The sequence below is a fragment of the Necator americanus genome, chromosome II, assembly GCF_031761385.1.
Source record: "Necator americanus strain Aroian chromosome II, whole genome shotgun sequence".
Classification (NCBI taxonomy): domain Eukaryota; kingdom Metazoa; phylum Nematoda; class Chromadorea; order Rhabditida; family Ancylostomatidae; genus Necator; species Necator americanus.
In genome coordinates this window covers 13435156-13457367 of record NC_087372.1, presented here as the reverse complement: position 1 = coordinate 13457367, position 22212 = coordinate 13435156, and the positions used below count along the sequence as shown (strand labels likewise).

Sequence of the window (22212 nt, the reverse complement as noted above, 5' to 3'; positions counted from 1 at the left end):
AGAAGATCGAAGAAGAGTTCAGCAAGCAAATTCCTACTAGCGTACGGCCATAACCTGAAATAGATTATTAAAGAAGGATGAAGCTCACGGGTAGAAAAACATACGTTTTCAAGTTCTTTTTAGAGTAGGATCTAAAAGATCTACCTCGTCTCTGAATATGAACAAGGTGCAATACTCGTGAAAAAAAAGAATGGAGAATGAACAGCCAGCATTACGATCAGATAACTCCAATCTTCAGAGAAAACGAACTACATATACGTTAAATGGACATTATTTTTTCCGTAACAGGTCGTGCACTAAACGACAAATATTGTCAGTTAGCAAAACAGGCTTTGAATGTATAGCAGTGCAGCGATCTGAACAAGGAATCCAAAACAAATAAATTCGTCATAAATATAATTTCACGCTTATGTAAACACGCTTATGTAAACTCAGTTGCATACTTTGTTCCACTGAATTTTGCTATTCGATGCAACTGTCATCTTCATCGTCGCTTATCAATCAACGTAAGTAGATAGAATTGAATTCAAGTAATGCGAAAGTTCAACAAAGAAGGTTTTAACGATTTGTCTCCCAACGCCTGTATGTGGAGCCTACTCCCACTTTGAGTAAAAACGGTTAGCAAAAAATAAACGATGCAAAGAAAGGCTTCTAACACAGAAAAAAAAAACAGTGAAGAACAATTCAACAACGCTCCACTTCTAGCAATGAAACACAGAAGAGCAGTTCGCACATTTTCAGGAGACATTTAATCAAATCAGGACATGTTACTGATCAGATATTGATAAAACTCCCGTTCCACTGCCTTACGCATAAACTTACTCCTTCAAAGTTACCACTATTCCTCTATTCAAACAACGGGAGCAAATAAAAATTAGAGTTTAACCACGGAAATGTGTAACCACGTATGCAAAACTTCAAAAACACATGTGAACGATTCCACAAACAATTTTTTGCATAATGTAAATAATGGCATAGCATATTGGATTATTTCGCAATGACATGTCCCAGAAGGGATAGTCGAACGGAAGCATCACCATGAACGGCAGTAGTCGTTAAACAAAACTATCCCTTGTTAGATCCATCAGTAGATGGCATTGAATAAAGGATTGCGAAACAAAGCTAGTAATAGTGCAGGGGGAAATATTTCAAAAATGCCAAAAAAAACAGCGAGGAAAAACGGCTAGGTCTTGTTTCATTTCTGTATTGAGATGAAATATTCTCTGCAATCTAAGAAAAGTACAGTGCTTTCGAAGTGGGAAATAGAGACAAATAACGTAGAGAGAATAATTAAAGGATTTGTTTCTGCTTCCAGTTCATGCAACATTAGTATCAAATAAGAACTTATGCACCAGCGGAATGAGTAACACAAGTGGAAGCGAAATTTAGCTGTAATCAGCATGCATAACGTAGAGGTACAAAACTCACGATGTCGTCGATTTTGAGAATGGATCTTACACACTCCGATGCCTGTTTAACCGCAGAAAGAGTAACCAACAAAGGTTGCAGGACATTTTCTTCACGAATGTCAGTAACATAACCCTATAATTGTTTTTTGTAGCTAACAACTAGGAAAATAACGTCTGGTGATATAGAAACTTTTCAGTGTTTCCAGAAGTATTTTTCAGCAGTCCAGAAAAGCTCGCACTTTCCAGGAAAGAGACATTAACACCAGCAGAGAAAAAGGATAGAGATAACATAAGATAGGACATAGGAGATAAGGATAAGATATAGTCCCTTTTATATCATACATGTGAACGATAACCTCAAGATTCACATTTTCACGTAATTCTTAATTCTTCAAATTCTTAAATATGCGATTACCGCAGCTAAATAGTGTATGAATATAAAGGCTCAATGAGACCAATACCTTTCTGACGTTAACTCCATAGTCAGTATTTCCATTGGCATGTTGCGTACGTAATTCAGTCACAGTGTGAATCGGTGACAAACCAGCATTTTCGGCAAGCGTATAAGGCACCTATAACAGTTACTATTAAAACAACATTGCAAACTCTTCTCTTTCGAAAACAATTAATACAAACAGACTGACGGCTGTGTAAAGATATCTAACGTTACTAGAAATTCAAGAGAAACATTAAAAGTTATTTCTTTCTGAAGTTCTCCGTTGTCAAAATTTATTTTTCTTCTTTTTTTTAAACTTAATCTAATTTTCCTTGCATATTCCCTTTTCTCCACATAGCGCTCCCCCCGTTGACCCGTATTTTCTCACATCTTAGTCATACTGTGGGCTCTCTCGCACCTATACATTCGTGTCAAGAATGGGCCAACAAAAATTTCTCTATAAGATGAACGATGGGATATTTAAAGAAAATGAGAGGGTTTCTTTGGTACTTACTAGTTCAAGAGCGTCTGCAAATGCTCGCCAACAATACTGTTGTGCTCCTAGTTGTTTTTGGGCTAGCTGACGCAGCTGTACAGCAACTTCCATTTCTGGTGCACCTCCACCTGAACAGAAAAGTTTGCAGAAATTTTATGATTTACCAACATGTGCCTGAAAAAGTACTAGAACAAATTATTTCAATTAAAAAAAAACCCAAAATTATCCCCTATCCCCCTGACCTCTAAAATAACTTTTGAACAGTGCAAAGAAGATTTGAGAGAAAACTTAAAAAAAAAAACAAAGATAGCTGAACATTGAACCGAAACAACAATAGTACAAGAAATCTAAACTCGATGGAGCAACAAGGCATTCGACGAAATACAGCGCTAGTTTTCCGCTGTTTCAGTTAATATTGCGTCTCTTACAGGGAAAGCCAACTAACCAGGAATGAGTGCCTTTTTCTTAACCAAACATCGGACAACGCAAAGCGCGTCGTGAAGAGAACGTTCTGCTTCCTCCAGAACCAATTTGTTGGAACCACGAAGGAGAATGGAGCATGCTTGTCCAGGATTAGCAACACCAGTGACCTTAAATACTATATGTGAACCTTATCTTATTATTAAATATTTTAGTTTATGAGGGGAACTGATCATGTAAAATAATAAGAGAAAAGGCATAGAAGATTTATATTTATCATTTTGAAAGTTTATACGTACTTCTGAAAAAGCAGAATCTTATTATAGAGATGAAAATAGTTACTCGGGAAGCCTTAGGAGAAAGAAATCAGAAGAGACCCAAATTAGTGTTGAAAGTCAGGCTTTAACAAAACTTGACTAACATAACTTTACTACAAAACTCTAAAGTTACGGTGAATTGTTGTTTCAATATCACATTATTGCACGAGGGACAGGTGTCGGTACACACGAGCAAGTCTCACTTCTCAATATTTATGCTTTCTTATTGAAGAATTCTTTTAGAGAAATGAATGATTACCTTAACAAAAAATCAGAAGCTACTAACAAATTTGATTTGACTTGGTTTTTTGTGTGCAGAAATTGAATGATTTTCAATCAGTTGAAAATAAATAGGATATGAAGCAATAAATTTGGGTGCACCTAAAACATCGATAATCCAAGCTTAATTGCCACAAATGCTTCTGTTTATATGGGTAAAAATATAATAAGGTGTTCCACTGAATAACCGGCAAAAATTTTATGAACTCTTATTTCTTCCATCTTTAAAAAAAAACCTGGAATGGACGGTAGGAACCCATTGAAAAAAATCGAACCCAGACACACATGTCTAGGGCTCTATATAAGAAAACGAAAAGCATAAACGGAAAGAACACCTACATGGACTCTTATGTAGAGACTTAAATAGAGAACGGAACTAGACAAGAGATGCTTACAAGATCGGCAACCGCAAAATGCATTAAACGCAATTCAAGGCGCTGCCAGTCATATAAATAGTAAAATAATAAATATAAATAGTTTGACGTTGCGGAAACGCCTTCTCTTGTGCATTTTGCGTTGTTATTGTTAGGAATAAATGGGACAGAGATCAAGACAATGAGATAGCAAGCAAAATGGAAAAAGTTGTTCTGGTTTAGGCGAAGGTCAAACCTTAATGACTTTTCCATCAGCTCCACATGGGATTTCCTCAACGAGATCGGCAGATCCTAATGCTTCTGGGACAAAGTGGTCCACCGAAGCAACAGGACGGCATCCGAGGATCTAAGATAAGCTGAATAATTATGGAAGACTTTTACAATACCTCACATCACATTATTATCCAAAACAGTACAACTTTACAACGCGACATTTCGGAAAAGACAAAAACTCGAAGTTGGAAGGAAGGGAAGCAAATAAGTAAAATAATAAACTTGAAGGGAAGTGAATACCTTAGAGTAAAACTCTATATCCTCGCGTTCAATGTCTTTAACTACCATAATTTTCATCTTTGCAAGGAAATGCAGCGATAATTCGTTCACAGCATCTCTGAAATTAAAAAAAAATTAAAAAAATCAGCTGGTGATATTGTCACAACAACCTCATACCTGAGAATGCTCTTCTGAATAAGAAGCACATTGCACCCAGCTTTCTTGATCTGTTTGCATAGATCGAGAATATATTGACGTTCTTCTTTTAGAGCACGATCCATTTGAGTGTAGTCAGAGATTATGACCTGGTTCTCCATCTAAAAACAAATAATATTCTGAATAAGAAGAAAAGTGAAACCTTCAAAGACATCTACTATACATCGGTCTTTGGTGGACTAAGCTGGAATTGGATCAGGCCGATTTTGGCTTTCTCGACACGAGTGGGCCCTCCGCGACCCATTGTTTTCTGGTCTATTAGTGCTCCATCAATCATTTCAGATTCCTGAGTGACAACCGGATCATTCAACAGAAATCCCAACTCAACGGATTTTAAAAGAAAATGTTGAAATACCTCGACGGTGTCTCCCATCTTTTTGATGATCTTTATCATTTTTAGGTTAACAGATGCGTCATGGGCAGGATCAATGATACGTTTGACAGCATTCACTGCCATTGGGGCGAGTAGCCAAGAGTGTTGGGAGACCACCTGAAAGCCTCGTCAAATCAGAGGAATCACTGAGGCCAAGAATCACCTATTGGTATCAAGTCTTGCAGTTAATGAAAAACCAAATCAATGACATCATAAATGGATGGAAGCTTTAAAAATAAATTCACAAACGAAGGATGCAAGCAACAGTCAAGCAAAAATAGCAATCTAACATTTTTTAAAGTTTGCATAGATAACCTTGGAATTGAGAGAAGTTGTTGCCATTTTGACAAGTAGTTCATCGTTGGATAGATCTACAGAGGAGCTCATTCCTACGAGAATCTTTTCTGCTTCGGTTGCGGCAGCTTGGAATGAGTCCGAGATGGTAGTAGGATGAATACCTAATAATAAAGGTACATAATAACATTCAAGAAAAGTGTAAAGAAGAGAGGAATGGAAGACCTTTCTGAAGAAGAGTTTGCGCAGCATCCAACAGAGCGCCAGCGATTACCACAACAGTTGTAGTGCCATCACCTGCTTCAATATCTTGAGCTTTAGAGAGCTCAACAAGCTGCAAACACTCTGTTATATGAGCCCCATGAATGAATCGACAAAAATGAATTAAGTGCACCATTTTTGCAGTTGGATGAACGACACTCATTTGATTCAATATCGTCGCACCGTCGTTGGTGATAGTAACGTCACCGTTGCCAGACTGGATCATCTTGTCCATTCCCCGAGGACCAAGCGATGTTCGAACAGCATCTGCCACCGCCTTTGCAGCCACAATATTGCTAAAAAAAACCATTTTATCTAATGAGAACTCGTTTTACTGATAATTTGAAGAGATTTTATATCGTAGCAAGGTAGGATCAAAGTCGACTGTGGTATCTTCTAAAAAAAATGGCGGTGGTGGCTCGGAGGCGCCGTTATTTCTGGCAGTAAATAACTAAATCAGTTGGGTCCTATTACATAAGCATTAGTCTCAGAGGATCTACGATATGTAAGCTAAAGTTACTAAAAGAAAAAAAAGTAATATATACCATCCCGAAATAATAGCGTCACTGAGTGCCTCCCCGCAACCACATTTTACCCCCTGAATCCGTTTCTGTTCTTAGCACATATAATCGACGGAAAATATGTTTAGCTGAGTGTGTGGACATTCTACCGCAAAGCGCACTCTCCTTCCATCGCTACTTGATGAGAACTCCTCCTCCACTCTGTTTTGCTTCAGTAAAACACAATTCCCGCTCATTCGGTTGGAAATATTTGGCTGACTATATGTGATCAGTGCCTCGAGATTTTATGTGCGGGGCATCAAATATGGTGAGGATTGACGAGAAAAACATGAAACACATAGCGAACGAATGAAGAATGAGCATGGAAAAAAAAGCCCACCTGTTGCGAACACTTTCCGGCTTGTCTTTGTCCTTGAATGAGGACTCTTTTCCCGAAGTTTTCGGAGCACCAGCTACTTTCGCCGACATATCTGGACCTACAAATTCATTGGATCAATGTTTACCCAAAAAGCATCATAAATATTTCTGACTGTTTACGACAACAAATGAAGAACATAGGGAAACGGAAATAGAGGCATTGAAACAAGCAATCGTCTTTTTTGGAACACACCACAGATATAACGATTCAAACAACACACACGCATTGGCAGAACATCCAAATCACACGGAGGAGAAAAAAGTGACCAGAATTCCCCACCACATCAACTTCCTACCTGAAGGATACCACACGAAGAATCAGCACTCAAAATTAAGATATTCACAGAAAAGTCCAGTAGAACTGATGTGGGAAATCAAGTGCAGGATTATCTGCTTGAGACCAACTGTTGTTCTTTGAATAACTGCTCCAAATTTTGAACGAGATACCCTGTCTGTGCAGCGCAGCAGTTGATTGCAGGGCACGCTATTTCGCCACCTCTTTTTCGAAAGAATTCGCACACCTCATCCAGATCGAAGTAGTTTGGATGCTTAAATTTCATCAACCACACCTAACGGAGGAGTGAAGAAATTACGGCAAAAGTTAGGCGTCGGACATGTTGTTGCGTAGGGAGCCACACACACACACATCTTCAGGTGGCGGTCTTTGCGGAACCTTCGCACGATTCGATTCTCCTCTCAGCTGGATAGGGTCTGATTGGCAACTTGTTTAGTGGTGAGAACGTACCTCCTGAAGACTTTACAATTTACAACCACTTTGATTACTTGGAACAAGTGAAGCGAGTTGGATTTGTTGCTTCTCTTTGCTGTTTTTTTTTTTAACTTCCCGGTCTCTGCGCTAGTTGCTGGAACGAAGCGACAGTTGTCTGCGGCGGAAGGACGTCCAGTAAAGAATGTCGTAAAGAAATAGGTATTGCCTGATCGAAGGAACCTGAAGTCGGGCTCAGTTCCGTGTACGGCGCAGACGCAATGCAGCTAGCGCTTGCTAGCTATATCTCAGTTCATTTTCGGTTTTGTTAAAAGTAATACATGCTATGACATAGTCATTCACTACCAGTAGGCGTGTTTGGAGAGTTTGTTGAGGTCAAAACATTAGTAGTCTCGGCTCCATCTTCATTTTTTTCTGTTAGTAGGCTAAGCCTCCATATCAGAGATCCTCTAAGACTAATGCTCGGCTTTTAGACCCCCGATTGGCTTAGCTGTTCACTTCTTGTAAGCCTATTTGGAGATGTTAGTGCAGTTAAAGGCATCACCCAACGAACCTAAGGTGGTACGGATTTCAGATGGTGTATTCGTATGCGGGATCGTAGATGCCGTAAAAAAACGGCCCGGAAAATACGGCTTCGGGCGTTCCGGTGCGCTATTTCCTACAAGGAGTTCGACTGGAGCGCCCCAGCCTTGTGCACGCGCCGCATCTTCCAGGCCGTTTTTACGGCAATTAGGAAGAAATGGACGAGATCACCCCCTTCTTCATAATCTACTATCCCACATACGAATACTCCTCCTGAAATCCGTACCACCTCAGATTCGTGAGGTGATGCCTTTAAACCAATAGTTCCAGCTCTATCTTCTTCTTTTCTCTTACTAGCTTTAATCCACGTGTCATGGATCCCTGAAGATTAATGATCAGGTTTTAGACCTCAGCTGGCTTAGTTATTCACGTTTGGTGATAACTTGTTGACTGACGAACTATCACTTTATGAAATGCTCTTCATACGAAGAGTGAGAGAGACAATTGACAGTTAGAGGCAGCATACTACAAATGTAACGCGGTAAAGAAATCTGCGGCAAAGGCTGGAGTTGGAATTGCAGAAGGCGGTATTCGCTATGGTTCCGCCCATCTCTCCCTAAACATCATGAAAAACGGCGCGGAAGATACCGTTTCTCCCAACGATTTCAGTCACACGCGCTGCATCCAAGTGCGAACCATCAATCCATTCATTGTCACTTTTCACCACCATGTTCAAGTAAAACCAATGAATAGGCTGCTAAGGAGATCCGAGCATTCTGACAAACCTCATAATTACCTTTCCCTTTTCTCCTGTTTTTTTACAGCGATCAAGGAGAAATGAGCATCACCACCCACACCTAGAACCTGCATTCAGTTTTAACTATGACCCTATCTTTTGCTTTTCGCACGGATTCCCCAACACGTCAGATTCGTGGTATGCCGCCTTTAAAGGCATCACTCCACGAAACTGAGGTGGTACGGATTTCAGATGGAGTATTTTTATAAGGGATATTAGATTATGGAAAGGAGGGTGATTCCGTCCATTTCTTCCATTCAGAGAGTTCGACTGGAGCGCGCCAGCCTTGTGCGGCGTCGCATCTTCCAGGCCGTTTTTACGGCAATTAGGAAGGAATGTATGGAATCACACCCCTCTCCATAATCTACTATCCCGTATACGAATACTCCACCTGAAATCCTTACCACCTTCGATTCGTGGAGTAATGCCTTTAAGGATCTCATTGATTTATGTAACGTTCTCTGAAGTTCAAGTTGATTAGAGCAGCGTTGAGTGCCCCCGCTACTACATTTTACCAAATCAGAGTAGAACCAGCTTTGTTCGCAGAGGAGTACCTCATGATTAAAGTCGTTGCTGATCACGCATAGGTCATTTTTGCAATGATTGAATGCAAAGTACAATGATTAACGCAGAACAAGAGTTGTGAAAGCTACTACCATCTACATGCATATTTGCAATCGTTGCTAACACTGAAAAAAAACGAAAAGCTGTATTCACTTTTATGTCCTTTCTGTGCTCCAGCAACAAGACTACCTAGGCGAGCTAAGCATGCGCTCTTACGACCGCCCAAAGAAGTATCGCTAGCGGATACTTTGGATGGTGGCACACTTCCAGATTAGTGCTTGCTTTAGGAGAACGTGTATACTTATTTTCACTTCATTTTATTGCTCAAGACTTATTTTTCCTGATAGGGGCTTAATATTCATAAGAGAGAATTACATTCGTAAACTAGGAAGTGTCCACCTTTGTTGAGAACGAGAATCGACGGACAACTGATACTATTCGTTAGAATTATGTTAGTTTGTGGGGATCCTAAGCTAACCGCGTGCTTTTGAGTCTCCTTTTCCTTCTTTTTGTGCTCAAACGTAATAGATTATCGTTTCGCCCACTGTCATGTTTATTTCCTGTCTTCGGAGAAGTCCTATGAAAAGATTTGAGATCTCGATCGTTGTTGCCATTTGTCATAAAGTAGGAAAATATCGGGAGTATCTTTGAAATGTGATTTTCTTATGATGAGTAAGTCATACAACAGAATAGTGTTCAAGAGTTGAATGGTGACATGCTCATTTTAGAAGATTTTTTCGTCTTGGAATGCAATTTTTTTTCATCCCACTAGAAGAAATGTTATCAAGTTTATTGTTTGTTTGTTTTGACCAACATGAATGATGAATCCAGACCACCAATTCGATTTGTTAGATTTGAATTTTTGGTCATACTTAGCTGACGGATATACGTGATAGGTGTTGATGTTTGCATTTTCGAATTATCATTTGCTGTTACAATTATGGTTTACAAAGTATTATTCTCAAGTCATTACATTCCTAATTAATGTTTCATTGATAACATTCCATACTTTTTTGAGGGTTTTGCTGCTTTTTGTTTCCACGCGTGTTTACGATGTTTTTCTAGGATGAAAGATACGGAAGAGCCTCCGCCTGATAATGCTGATGAAAAGGAGGCGGACGAGGTTGCAAAGCCTGAACTAAAGAGGCGAGGAGCAACAGGAGATAATGATGCACCGGATGCTAAAAAACCAAAAGGTGAGGCAAGACGCTTTTGAAGAATTTTCAACATCTTGTGGGCATTCCTTATTTCTTGTCGCTAGTTGGAATTTAGTGTTTTAAACCGATTCAAGATTTTTTCTTCCTAGATCGGTGCACAAAATTTGCTTCCTTTCCTTTATATTTATCTTGTTATTTTCTAGAACGGAAATTGAAATTTGAATCTACCTACCTACGATCTATTCCGTCTGCTACTCAGTATGAGAAGTCTTTCATGCATCGTGATGTCATAACTTACGTCATCGCCACGCAGTGGGTTTTAGAAGTTCTTTGAAGCTTTGATACGGCTTCGTAGTAAGTATAAATTCTTGGGTTGGAGAGATTTTGATCGAGAACTATCTTCCTTGTTTCGTTATAACAAAGAAGAAGTGCCAGCACTCCTGCTAGAAGTTTTCTTCTTCTTTTCTCCTAAGTGGATCAGGCTAAAATACTGGCATAATCACCTGCTGGTTATCATATGTTAGTCTATAAATTTTATTCCTACCATCAAATCAGTCTTTGTTTTATCGAATCCAAAATGAAGCAAATTTTGCAGAGAGTATATTGATAACAGACTAGTCAACTACGACTAGCACATTGTTTCAGAACTGATTTCATCATTACTGCAAGTTGTGATGGTCATTTGAAGTTCTGGAAGAAGAAATATGCTGAGGGCGTGGAATTTGTGAAGCATTTTCGCTGTCATCTTTGTGAGTCCTAGGCGCTTCAAATTATTGCATCTCTACTAAGTCTTTTACTTTTTCAGCTTCTTTTTCTCACATATGCACCAATTTCAATGGCACGTTACTGGCTACCGTCTGTCAGCAAGACAAGAATGTTAAGATATTTGATGTCGAGAATTTTGACATGATTAATATTCTGAAGTTCGATTTTACCCCTCGGAAGGCATGCTGGATTCATCAAGGTAGGCTTAGCTTCAAGGACAATTTGGGTCGAGATTTTCATGATTCCGTTTTTTTTTTCCTTTCACTCATTATTAATGATCAACAGCGTAAGACCTGTTGACTTTGAGTGATTGTAAGAATGACTGCACGGCATAAACTCTTTAGGTGCTGACGCTGTGCCATACCTTTCTGTTTGTGATAGCGACTCGGGTAAGATAATCGTTGTGGATGGAAAGGGTACTAGTGCTGCTCTTCACACTATTGAAAACTTGCATTATGCACCTGTGAGAGAAATTGAGGTACAGTGAACAGGCGTTTTGGGTATAAACTGAATTTTTAATTCGACCTAAGCTGTGTTTCTTCCTTAATCCCTGTGTTACTGTTTTGTTTCGACATTTACATGTTACACGTTATCGACATTTACATGTTACACGTGTTTCGACATTTACATTGCTTTCCTTTGTGTTTCTAGCTTTTTTATCCACTTACTTCGACTTGAACACAAGAATATTATTCATTCAGTACAACCACGAGACTGATATCGTAATTTCTGTAGACGATTCTGGAATGATTGAATATTGGAGCGGAGCCAAGAGAGGGTACAAATTTCCCGATAATATAAAATGGAAGTATAAGACTGAGACTGATCTATATGAGTTCATGAAGGTGGGGTTTTCTCCAGAGTTTCACCCTTTCATCCTTAGGTGCGATAGTGATTAGCCGGACTTTCCTCAGATGAAGGGGTCTAGTACAGGGTCCAGCTCAAGTGATGAGGAGTCGTTCGCCAGTCGTTCAAAAGTGAGGGGGGGGGGCACCGGCTTCGACTATTATTGCATCTGTGCTTCTATCTAAGCTTACTACTTCATTTCATACTTTAACTTATTCTATAATAGTTTCGCTTTGAAGATGAAGACTGTTCCTGTTTGTTTGACGATCAACCCTAAAGGGACGATGTTTGCTACGTATGGTGAAGATCGGCGGATTAGGATATTTTCGCTTTCTACTGGAAAACTGTTGAAAACATTAGACGAGACGTTGAACAAGTACTTGACGGAAGCAAAAGAACATCGGTATGCCTCCTAAGCTGAAGTTTCCAAGGCATTTTTTCACCTGTTTTTGGAGTAAGGGAATTATTCACTTGCTGCGTATCTTAAACATCCTAAAAATTCAAAAAAAAAAAAACAGATGGGAAGCATTTGAAGGTCTTATGGTTTACAAAACATGGAATGGAATCGTCGTATCGCTCTGGAGAAGGATATGGATAAGGATCGCTCGAACACGTTAAGAAATTTTCGGCTGTGTTGGGATTATTCTGGCTATTTTATCTTGTATCCTTCTCCTGTTGGAGTAAAGGTTAGTTTGATTGTTCATAATATTCATTTCATTTGATGTCTTAAAAATATGTCACCTCACTTTTCATTTTTTTAGGTGTACAATGTATTCACAGATCAAATTGTGCGAGAAATAGGTAAAGATGAAACCATGCGGTTTGTCGGCGTCTCTCTATGCAGGTCACTCAGATTTTACCCCCAGACTTTGCCATTCACTATTAGCATATATTTGCTATAGGATTTTAGTAGCTTCGTTTCAGAGCAGTACCAGATATTCGAGCGCGACTGCAAGGAGCAGCTGCCACTATTGAGACCGAGGCTGCAGACAATCCCAACTTGAACAGAACCACAGATCCAGACCCTATAATGGTTGGTTTGTTGATATTTCAGCACATTTGCTCTTACATATATGGTTTTTTTTTTGTTTGGAAAACCGTGCTCATGCCATGACTTGTCTTTAATTACATCCCAATTCATTGTCATGGACTTCCAGGTCTGCTGTGCATATAAGAAGAACCGTTTCTATCTGTTCACAAATACAGAACCTTACTCAACAGATGAAACTGATGAGTCGGCTACTGGTCGTGATATATTCAACGAGCGTCCGCGAAAAGAAGATCAGCTCACAGCTGTCGAGGTTAGCCAGTTCTTCTCGTGATTTCAATTCACTATTTGGAAGACAAATCCTAAACTCATTGTTCAAGCAAGAAGGGGAGACACAACGAGCAACGGAAGAAGCTGTATTGCATACTACAATGGGAGATATACGAATACGATTGTTCCCTAATGAGTGCCCAAAAACAGTTGAGAACTTCAGCACGCATTCGAGAAGAGGATATTATAATGGTTTAACTTTCCACCGAGTGATAAAGTCGTTTATGATACAGGTACCATATAAACTGTAGACAGCATGCGAAGTTATATTTTGCATGAGGTTGTGACTTTTAGACTGGGGATCCAACGGGAAAAGGCACAGGTGGTCAATCCATTTGGGGAACAGATTTTGAAGATGAATTTCACCCACGCTTACGACATGACAAACCGTTCAAGGTAGGTGCACTTTTTTCCAGTTTTCGTTTTCCCTTTTTCTAAGATCTGAATTTTCGCTTTTTCCACAGGTATCAATGGCAAACGCTGGCCCGAACTCTAATGGATCGCAATTCTTCATCACAGTCTGCCCAGCGGAATGGCTAGATGGGAAAAACACCATTTTCGGAGAGGTGAGTCCTCCGCTGTTGTTGATTGAAGCGACATTGATATTTTCACAGTTAATAAATAGCTTTTTTCAAATACTCATTGTATCAAAGTTTCGTATTGGGATAAGCCTAGACTGGATTTTGTTTTATCTTGCTACAGTTATTACTGGGAAGAGCTTCCAGAAAGCTCCAGGAATAAGACACCCTGTTTTGAAATATAACAGTGCTGAGCTCCTCTTTTAGGTCATTGAAGGGATGAATGTCGTACAAAAGATCAACCAGGTGCCTACCTTTGAAAAGAGTGGTCGACCGCGAAGTGAAATAACTATAATGTCTGTGACTCTAAAGTAGTGTTGTTAAATTCTTTATTGTTGAAACTATTCGATTAAATCATTGCCTTCGGGACAATAAATTGATCTCCTTTTTGTTGAAGAGTTCTATAAAATTACTTCATTGAAATCTCTCGTGTTTGTTTGATAAAAAAAAACTACTTTCTTGTAGCCTGTATGACTAGATATTCCTTCTATCTCAGTGTGAATTGGTTTGAAATTTCCCACACATGGTTCTCCTCGCCTCATTTCAATCAATCCTATTGTCTACCTCTCATATGATGTTTTTGCTCTGAAATGAAGGCTAAGAACAAAGAAAATACCACTGAAACTACTCAGTAACTATTTCAGTCTGAATTATTAAAAGTTGGACTTGCACCTGCATCCTGAGAAAATCTTTGAAGATTAATCCGGTCACGGATCTAGTAATTTTCAGCCTCGAATGTCCGTAAGATTTAATTGGAAATCAAAACGGACCTGAAGTTCATGGATTTTTTTAGTAGTGTAGGTACAAACCGTGGGAACACTTCCAATAAAGTAATAATCCTGGTTAATGTTCATTTTAACTCTGGATTTATGGATAACCGATTGCCCCAAACTGAACAGAGAGGTTAGTTTATGTTTGTTTTTCTGGTTGTTATGGAAGTTACATATCAATGTGAGGTACACTTGATGCATTTAATTGTTCAAGTTCGCCTTCATACATTCACAAAAACTCCTTCTAAAAAAACTAATTATAACCAGTACTACTTGTCGGAATATCTACGGATTCACTCTTGTACGGTTCCCGGAGAGGGCGATGTCGATTAGGAGTGGCGTATGAGAGCAAGAATCTGGAATTTGCTTGTGACTGTCATTTTTCACTTACAACAACAGCTACGTTTAGAACAAACCTTCCATCCACCTCTACCTTGCAGATAAGATCACTGTAGAAGTGAGATTTTGATGCGAAATCGCCGAGACCAACAAGGGCCTCAAAATCCATATTGAAGACGGTTTGAGTCTTATTCTAAATGAGTCTTTGTGATTTTTCAATATCGGTTATCTAGAATGCGGCCTCACAAATTTATTCGCTACATTTCCCCATATGTGTTCGATTTGTGGGTATGTATTTTTCACACAGTCGCGAAATGCAGTCATGTCAGATATCAGAGACAAGGATCGGAATTTTATTCTCAAACTAGCTTTAGCATTCACAACTTTAAAGAACACACTTCGAATCAAATGGTCATGAAATTGTATTATTGAAATTGATTTTCCCCTAATGGACTATCCGAGTTTAATTGAAAGCTAGCGAATGCTTAAACATTTTGATGGGATTGGTGGTGTTTTTCCCGTAGAAAAAGTAACATCGAGATCGATCGAAAAAGTAGGTCGAGGAAATATTCCATACACGGTTCTTTCCGCAAGTAGGTAGTGTTCATATGCAGCTTATGCAGTAATTTTCAAGAGTTGATTGCGATGAGAACGCAAATCATATTTTGAAAATCATCCGCGATCAGATCCTATCCTCGACAACTCAATAGACCCGTGATTCCCGGATTTGTGAGCATCATTTAACTAGTGAGAGGACTTTTCACACCTACAGATTTGAAGGTGAGCACATGCAGTGGATTAGTAGTGTATTAGTGAAATTGCCCAGAACACAACTCTTAACGCCGCAACGCCGATTGGTAAAAAAAACGATGGAAATAAGTACTACACTAGAACAAGTAAATAAATACAATTGATAAGGTCTACTTTATGCAAGTTTATTTTGTATATGGGTGTGAGGAGTTGCTTCATCGGGTGAAATAAGATCCCTGGTGGTTTTGAAACAAAGTACATCCTGAACTTTATCTACGACTCGAAGGAGGCAAAAGTCCGGAAATTCCTCTGAATTGAGCTGGTTTGAAGAAGCAACATTTCCAGAGCTTATTACGGAGACCCTTTCGCATAACATTTCATGAAGTTGTTGTTACGTTGTTATGTATCCGTTGTTTGCGTCATACGCTTTGCAAGTTGAGAAAAGTTCACTGTTCGAATCCTCAACGAACCTGTAGGGTATTCGCTATTTTTTGCACGTTACACGACTGCCATTTTGGATCGGACGACAGCTCGTCATATGTGTCTCGCATCACTTGTTCCAGTTTTGAGTTGCAGCACATAAATCCTGTAAGAAAACAGGAAACTAGATTACCTGTTTCACACATACTGGATGGTTATTCGGATTTCATCGAGTGTTAGTGAAGCTTTCAAGGAATAGTAAGATATGTAAATTGTGCCCTCTAGTTTCAAGCTTGAACTTCAAGCTTAGTTTCTCTTAAAAGCAGCATATCACGATTTCGACGTGGTGCGCAATTTACAACGAAAGCGTAACGTCCGGGTAGTAGATGGCTCATTTTTCTCTAAACGTCGTAAAAACGGTGTGGGGAGCGCTTTAATTCATACGAGGTACTTTAGAACACGCTTTTGTGGAAACGTTCCGCACGCACCTGGATGCACAGCGTGCGCAAGGGTAACGCGTTGCAACAAGTCTTAGCAACAGGAACGGCGTCTCCGCTGGATTTCTTTTTACGACGATTAGAGACCCCCGACGTGTGTTCCACATCTATTACCCGAACTTTACGCTTTTGCTGTAGTCCCCACACTACGTCAAAATCGGGTTACGCTGGGTTTAAATCTGCTGTAAAAAACTGCTTGTTGGTAGTATACCTTTGTTAACGTGAAGATATCCAAATTACGCAGACTTTACCGTCCTCAGACTTCAAAAATGACGTGAAGGAAGGACAGAATAGAAGGATGAGATCAGCATGGGCAACTCTCGCTTCCATAAGGGAAACTGCACACCAAATGAAGAATCAAGAACCAATGTTCAGTTTTTCGATAGTTCTTCGAGCCCTCCGCTGCATACCGGAGACGTGAGTAGCGGAGACGACTGTTCGCACTTCCAGGAAGTTATTGAACAGAAAGAAAGCTTTTGTGATATCTCTTCTATAGTTTAGTCGGCGCTCAGAACACCTAGCCGTACATTGTAGTTCCAGCTTTGAGGCAGCGTATCACGAATCTGACTTGGTGTTTGGATCCATGGGAAAAGTTAGAAATTCGGTTGTAAATTGCGGGATCCGGAGTGGTTCCGCTCACCTCTTCATAATAGTCGTAAAAACTGGCGTAGGAACCACTTTTATCTTCTGCGGGCTACCTTAGAACACTCCTCTATATACACTTTTCGGTCCCCTCTGCAGGCTATTCGTTTGTTTCACTTGAATAATCTGGTGAGAAGACCTCACTAATCTGCAGCCGCTCGCACGTGTATGCGACGCGTTCACAAGGATGGCGCGCTGCAACTGAAGTCGGAAAAAAAACGGCGTGGATGACGACATTTTAGGGAGAGATGAGCAGAACCACCCCGGATCCTGCAATCTACTATACCATCTCCAGCTTTTCGTGGCGGATTCCCTCACCACATCATATTCATGGTATGCTCCTTTTGAGAATCATGTCCCACATTAGCAACATGGTCGATTATATTTGGGGAAAAAGACGGAAGAGTTGTGTTTTTAGAAGAAAGGACGATACATGGACTAAGAGAACGTTAGGATGACAGCAAAGTGGTCTGGTCCGTTCGCAACACGGACTGGACGTAGAAGCCGTACGTTTCATGCTTTTTTCAGCTTTTTGGTGCATTATACCGTAGCCACAAATGTAATGGAACATAAGAGACAGGTTTTCGCGCGGAACGTTTCCCTGCCCTAATGCGACTTCATTCGAGCTAATTTGCTTCAGAAAGTGAAAGGGAGGTACACAGACGTTCCCCTAAAAATAACAACTTTTCTTTTTCTGGATTTCCCATCTGCTTGTTCTTTACTATTTGTACACGGCTACGCTTGTGCACTTATGAGTTAACGTATCCAGATCCGTTGTGAGACCACCTTTGATTTAGTGCTTGAACTGACCACTTTCATTTGTGTAGCACTGCGGTAGCGGATATTTCTGCTTTGGCTCTAGCGGTGGTGCTGCTGCATATGGATTTACGTTGGGAAATGGTCGCTCAGGTAGATGGTAATGAGTTGGGTCGGAATCGGTGAAGAACTGTAAAATTTCTGCTTCTGTACAAATTGAAAACAGCTGACTCCTGATTGAACTTAAACATTTCTGCTTCAAAAAAAAGAAAAAAAAAGAAAAAAAAGGGTAACTTACTAATGAATTGGATGGTTAGGGTGAACGATCAGCATCGCCGTTTTAAATTAACTTTGTTTATTTCGTATTAATTGATGGTTTCTCAGTTCAACCATCTTGGTGGAACATACCTGGTCAACCACAGATTCTTGTACAGCAGAGTCTTCGACAAACTCATTCACAGGTTGTGGTTTACTTCCGTCTGATTTCTCATCGCGAAATACCTGGTTGTCAAGTCCTGAAACTAAAAGGGTCTTCGATTCAAAAAGCTGTTGTTAAAGAAGGCAGTGTTCGCGGAAATCTCCCATGTTTCGTTCATTCTACTGTTTTGTTTTCCGATACATTTCTGTACACACGTAGAAGTGGTCCACTTCAGTTTTTTTTGAAACTTCTATGAATGGAAGGAATTGCCACCGAAGATAAATTGACATCTTTGAATTCCTCGAATTGTTAGCTGTATCTCGCGTTATCCGTGGAATGGTTAAAGGCATCACTCCACGAATCGGAGGTGGTACGGATTTCAGGTGGAGTATTCTTATAAGGGATAGTAGATTATGGAGAGAAGGGTGATTCCGTCCATTTCTTCCTAATTGGTGTAAAAAACGGCCCGGAAGGTATGGCTTCGGGCGTTCTAGCGCACTTTTTTCTACAAGGAGTTTGACTGGAGCGCGCCAGCCTTGTGCAGCGTAGCATCTTCCGGTCCGTTCTTTACGGCAATTAGGAAGAAATGGGCGGAATCACCCCTCTCTCCATAATCTAATATCCCTTATAAGAATACTCCACCTGAGATCTGCACCAACTCAGATTCGTGAAGTGATGCCTTTAAAAACCGTATTCTGAGAAAAACATAACATCGGAAATTTTTGCGAGCACTGAATTTGTGATTTTTTCGACATACTTCTGCGATAGATTTCCCTCTGCGGTATGACAAAGGGCGATCTCACATATACAGGTCTCCCAAGTACGTATACTTTGGAAATTGGAGTATTATTTGGTGGAAAACTATATTTTTGCACCTGGAATTACAGAAGCATCATCCGATATTTCAAGAAGACTGAGAACACCTTCTCCCGAAAAAAGCGGACGGAAGAAGCCATAAATTTCTGTTCCAAATAAAATGACACTTACTTTGTTAGGTTTTTCCACCATTTCAGTCATTTTGTGTACGTCATTGTCATTTGCAATGAGAATTTCAACACACAGAACAAGGCACAGTAGGAAATTTTGAATCATTGGAGAGGTTCTAAAAATTCACAAATATATTAGTGAAAATGCCTTAGGAAATGACTGCAGGAATAAACTATTTATGTGTAGGGGCGAAATGAAGGCGAAAGCGCTTGATGGAGCTCTTCTATGATCAAAATTTCATGCAATTGATATCTAACTGCTTGGTTTAATGGTTACTTTCCAAGCATCTATATTCATTTATTTTCTTATTTCGTTTAGAACAAAATTTTTACTTTTCGGTCTTCTTGCTTCAATTTCTAGTGACGGAACTTTTCATGAGTACTACCTCGAGAAAAAGTCCTCCAACCTATTAGTTTTTTTTGTTCATAATTTCCGCTAAAAGACTACACAACAATTGTGTAGAGTAGCTATTGAAGTCCTTTCCTTCGAATTTCTAGAAAAATTAGGTTTCAGAAGGAAACGCTCACAGCTTCTACCCTGGATTTGCTTAAATTCCACAAAATTATAACATATTTACAGTTGAGGAAATACTAACTGATTATTCTACCCTAAACTAGAGTATTTCGAACAAAAATTTGAAGAAGTTATCGAAAATACTCCACTTGTCTGTAAAATAGCAATTTTCTCCATTGTCAAATAAAATCTAGAAAATAATGCAGAATCGTATACAGCTAAAGACTACCATATTCTACAGTGTTTAGAGTACCACATCGTACAGTACTTATCGAGATACGCACCATCCTCATGTCGTGTGTTTCAATGAGTACCGTAGGGTGCAGTATTACTAGTACTGCTGCGGTGCATGACAAACTGCATTATATGAGGAACAAGTGAGGCAAATAATTTTGTAGGCGATGGAATCGGGAATGTAAGGTTTGTCAGGATTTTTATCTCGCTTGGCAGTCTCACTCAGAACTCCTTCTTTACCATTTATATACTACATCCCTCTTGAATCCAGTAAAACATTGAAAAACAATAAAACAATAGTAGGATTCATTGGACGATATTAGGAAAACGATGGACCAGCGGGTATTCGAAACCTAAGTTTCAGAGAGCAAGTAATGGTAATCCTTGTAGGCCGACTTATGTTTGGATGTCAGACGATGATTATTTTTCAGTCTGATAGTCTAGTTTTACTCTCAGGGTATCTACGAAGTTCTCAGATCGATGGATCCTGATATGGCCAACGTTTTAGTTCTTTCACCGTCTTCAGAGGCCTAAGTAGAAATTGTTTAGAACGATCCGACGTTTATTCCGACAAGTGTCGTACCACGCTCGCTTGCGGATTCTCCTTCTAAGCCTTCCACCAGTTGTGAAATAGCTGGTAACACGCAATTGCCGCTGCCAAGTGCACCAACGAATGGGTACGGATATTGCTCTGTAGTATCACCAGCGACGATATAACATTTGATCTACGCGCGCAATATCTGACAGTCACAGTCAGGTTGCAGCAGAGCGATACAAGAGACAAGAAATCATTAGTTTATCAACTGACAAGCATTTATTTCTGCTATTCATTAAACGGTTTCTGCCGAAACTTACTCAACGCCCTCTTTGCTGATATTTCTGTTTCGTGAGCCAGTATGAGTATTCATTTTAAAGTTCTTGTTATTTACATTTCACTGAAGCTAACAACGTTCGATCAGTACTTTGCGATCCCATTTTTCCTCGATGTCACAATGATAGATCAAGAAAGAACGGAGAAAGCACAACCTCTGCGTTCTCTTTCTATTAAATTATTTTTGCAGGAGTTAAGGTGAAGCGCAAGGAGAATATCATTATCATAAGCCAAAAAGTGTGAGATATAGCAAGATTTTGATGTTTGATGAAAATATTGTAAGAAGTAGAATTAATGTGGTATTCCGAGACGTTTTGGCGATTAAGACGTCGTTTCAAGATCAGCCAAAAGAGTTTCTCTTGTTACATTAGCTTTAATTCACGTTCAGTGTTCATACTATTTTCAAGGTGACTTTTGATGAAACTTCGAAGATGGATCGTCAATATGACAAACCATCGTATAAAACATGTTGCTCAGATAACAAAATGATACGAACATTTGAATCGGAAAACACAGTCGAGAGAAAATTATTTTTCAAAGTGAGTTCCAAGAACGACAGAGTTCAAGGAGCGCTCTTTCAAAGGAAAGTTCATGTCCCCGAATTGTTCCTGCGGTGCAGCGGAGGAAAACGAAGGTGGATCAAAGCGGTTTACGATGACGGCGAATAGATCCGTCTCCGCGCGTTTGAGGAAAGCGGTCAAAGAGTTTGCAAAGAGTATTCAAGAGGGTTGGTCAAAAATTACAGATGACCAGATGTTACAAAATGAAAACTTGACGGTGATACTATTGAAACATCAAAAGAGAACAGAAAAGCTGATATTATTGAAGGAAGAATGAACGAAAATTGAAAGTGAATAGAAATCTCGATCACGTGACATATATGCGTAATTTTCGTCTCTCAGAGGCAAAGGAAGTTCCTAGATATAAGCTGAGAGGTCATTACGTTGAGGAAAAAGTGAACAAGATTTGGAAGACAGCGAATCAAGACGTTGAGCTTAGCCGACTACTCTGAAATAGGCCACTAAACGTCACTTGAGCCGACTATCGCGACCAGTTTTATAGAAACCCTGGGGACAAAAAAAGAAGGAAATGATACATCAAGATGACACAAGAGTACTAGCTTATTTCGGTCATAATAATACCTGTAGGCGGTTAATTATAGCGATGAGAAAACGACCTACGAGAAAAGCGCTTTTTACAGCCATCGCTCGATTACACCTTGGTTTCCTGGGGCTGATTTAGGGATTAAGTGAATTAGTTCACGAATTCTACAGTCAACTTCTTTATAAGTGCCATGCCAAGCAAAAAAGAAAACATTGGAGAAGACTCAAACAAATAAACTTAATTTCTTTTCACATTTCAGAAATCAGACTGATGGAAGAGAATGAACTCAGATCTTTCCAACTCAGAAAACAAGCCGTAAACGTCTCTAGCCAA

At 39.6% G+C, this 22212-nt stretch overlaps 3 protein-coding genes across 5 annotated transcripts; 1 reads left to right on the top strand and 2 right to left on the bottom strand.

Annotated features, from left to right (window-relative positions):
• Positions 1-36: 36 nt before the first annotated feature.
• RB195_017716 (uncharacterized protein) lies at positions 37-8284 on the bottom strand (the record flags this gene model as incomplete). 2 transcript variants are annotated; one of them, XM_064184829.1, is made up of 15 exons in its annotated part: positions 37-54; positions 1429-1542; positions 1871-1981; positions 2360-2469; positions 2787-2931; positions 3967-4077; positions 4245-4341; positions 4401-4540; positions 4603-4725; positions 4795-4929; positions 5128-5270; positions 5332-5440; positions 5501-5663; positions 6268-6364; positions 8203-8284. In XM_064184829.1, 15 exons carry the CDS (start codon positions 8282-8284, stop codon positions 37-39), a joined length of 1698 nt encoding a protein of 565 aa, XP_064040710.1. The 2 variants fall into 2 exon arrangements, with proteins under 2 accessions (XP_064040710.1, XP_064040711.1); XM_064184830.1 differs by lacking the exon at positions 8203-8284 and having other exon boundaries at positions 6268-6356.
• Positions 8285-9980: 1696 nt separating this feature from the next.
• RB195_017715 (uncharacterized protein) lies at positions 9981-13893 on the top strand (the record flags this gene model as incomplete). Its single annotated transcript, XM_064184828.1, has 15 exons — positions 9981-10110; positions 10275-10383; positions 10717-10820; positions 10877-11035; positions 11181-11314; positions 11538-11681; positions 11922-12085; positions 12218-12368; positions 12444-12526; positions 12607-12715; positions 12840-12983; positions 13051-13233; positions 13295-13396; positions 13465-13566; positions 13786-13893. The coding sequence occupies 15 exons, from the start codon at positions 9981-9983 to the stop codon at positions 13891-13893; spliced, it is 1926 nt and encodes a 641-aa protein (XP_064040709.1).
• A 708-nt stretch (positions 13894-14601) lies between these two features.
• Positions 14602-19262, bottom strand: RB195_017714 (uncharacterized protein; the record flags this gene model as incomplete). Of its 2 annotated transcripts, none has more annotated exons than XM_064184826.1 (7): positions 14602-14704; positions 14765-14880; positions 15908-16023; positions 17807-17942; positions 18161-18267; positions 18928-19045; positions 19158-19262. In XM_064184826.1, the coding sequence occupies 7 exons, from the start codon at positions 19260-19262 to the stop codon at positions 14602-14604; spliced, it is 801 nt and encodes a 266-aa protein (XP_064040707.1). The 2 variants fall into 2 exon arrangements, with proteins under 2 accessions (XP_064040707.1, XP_064040708.1); XM_064184827.1 differs by having other exon boundaries at positions 18161-18273; positions 19158-19187.
• Between the last annotated feature and the right edge of the window lie 2950 nt (positions 19263-22212).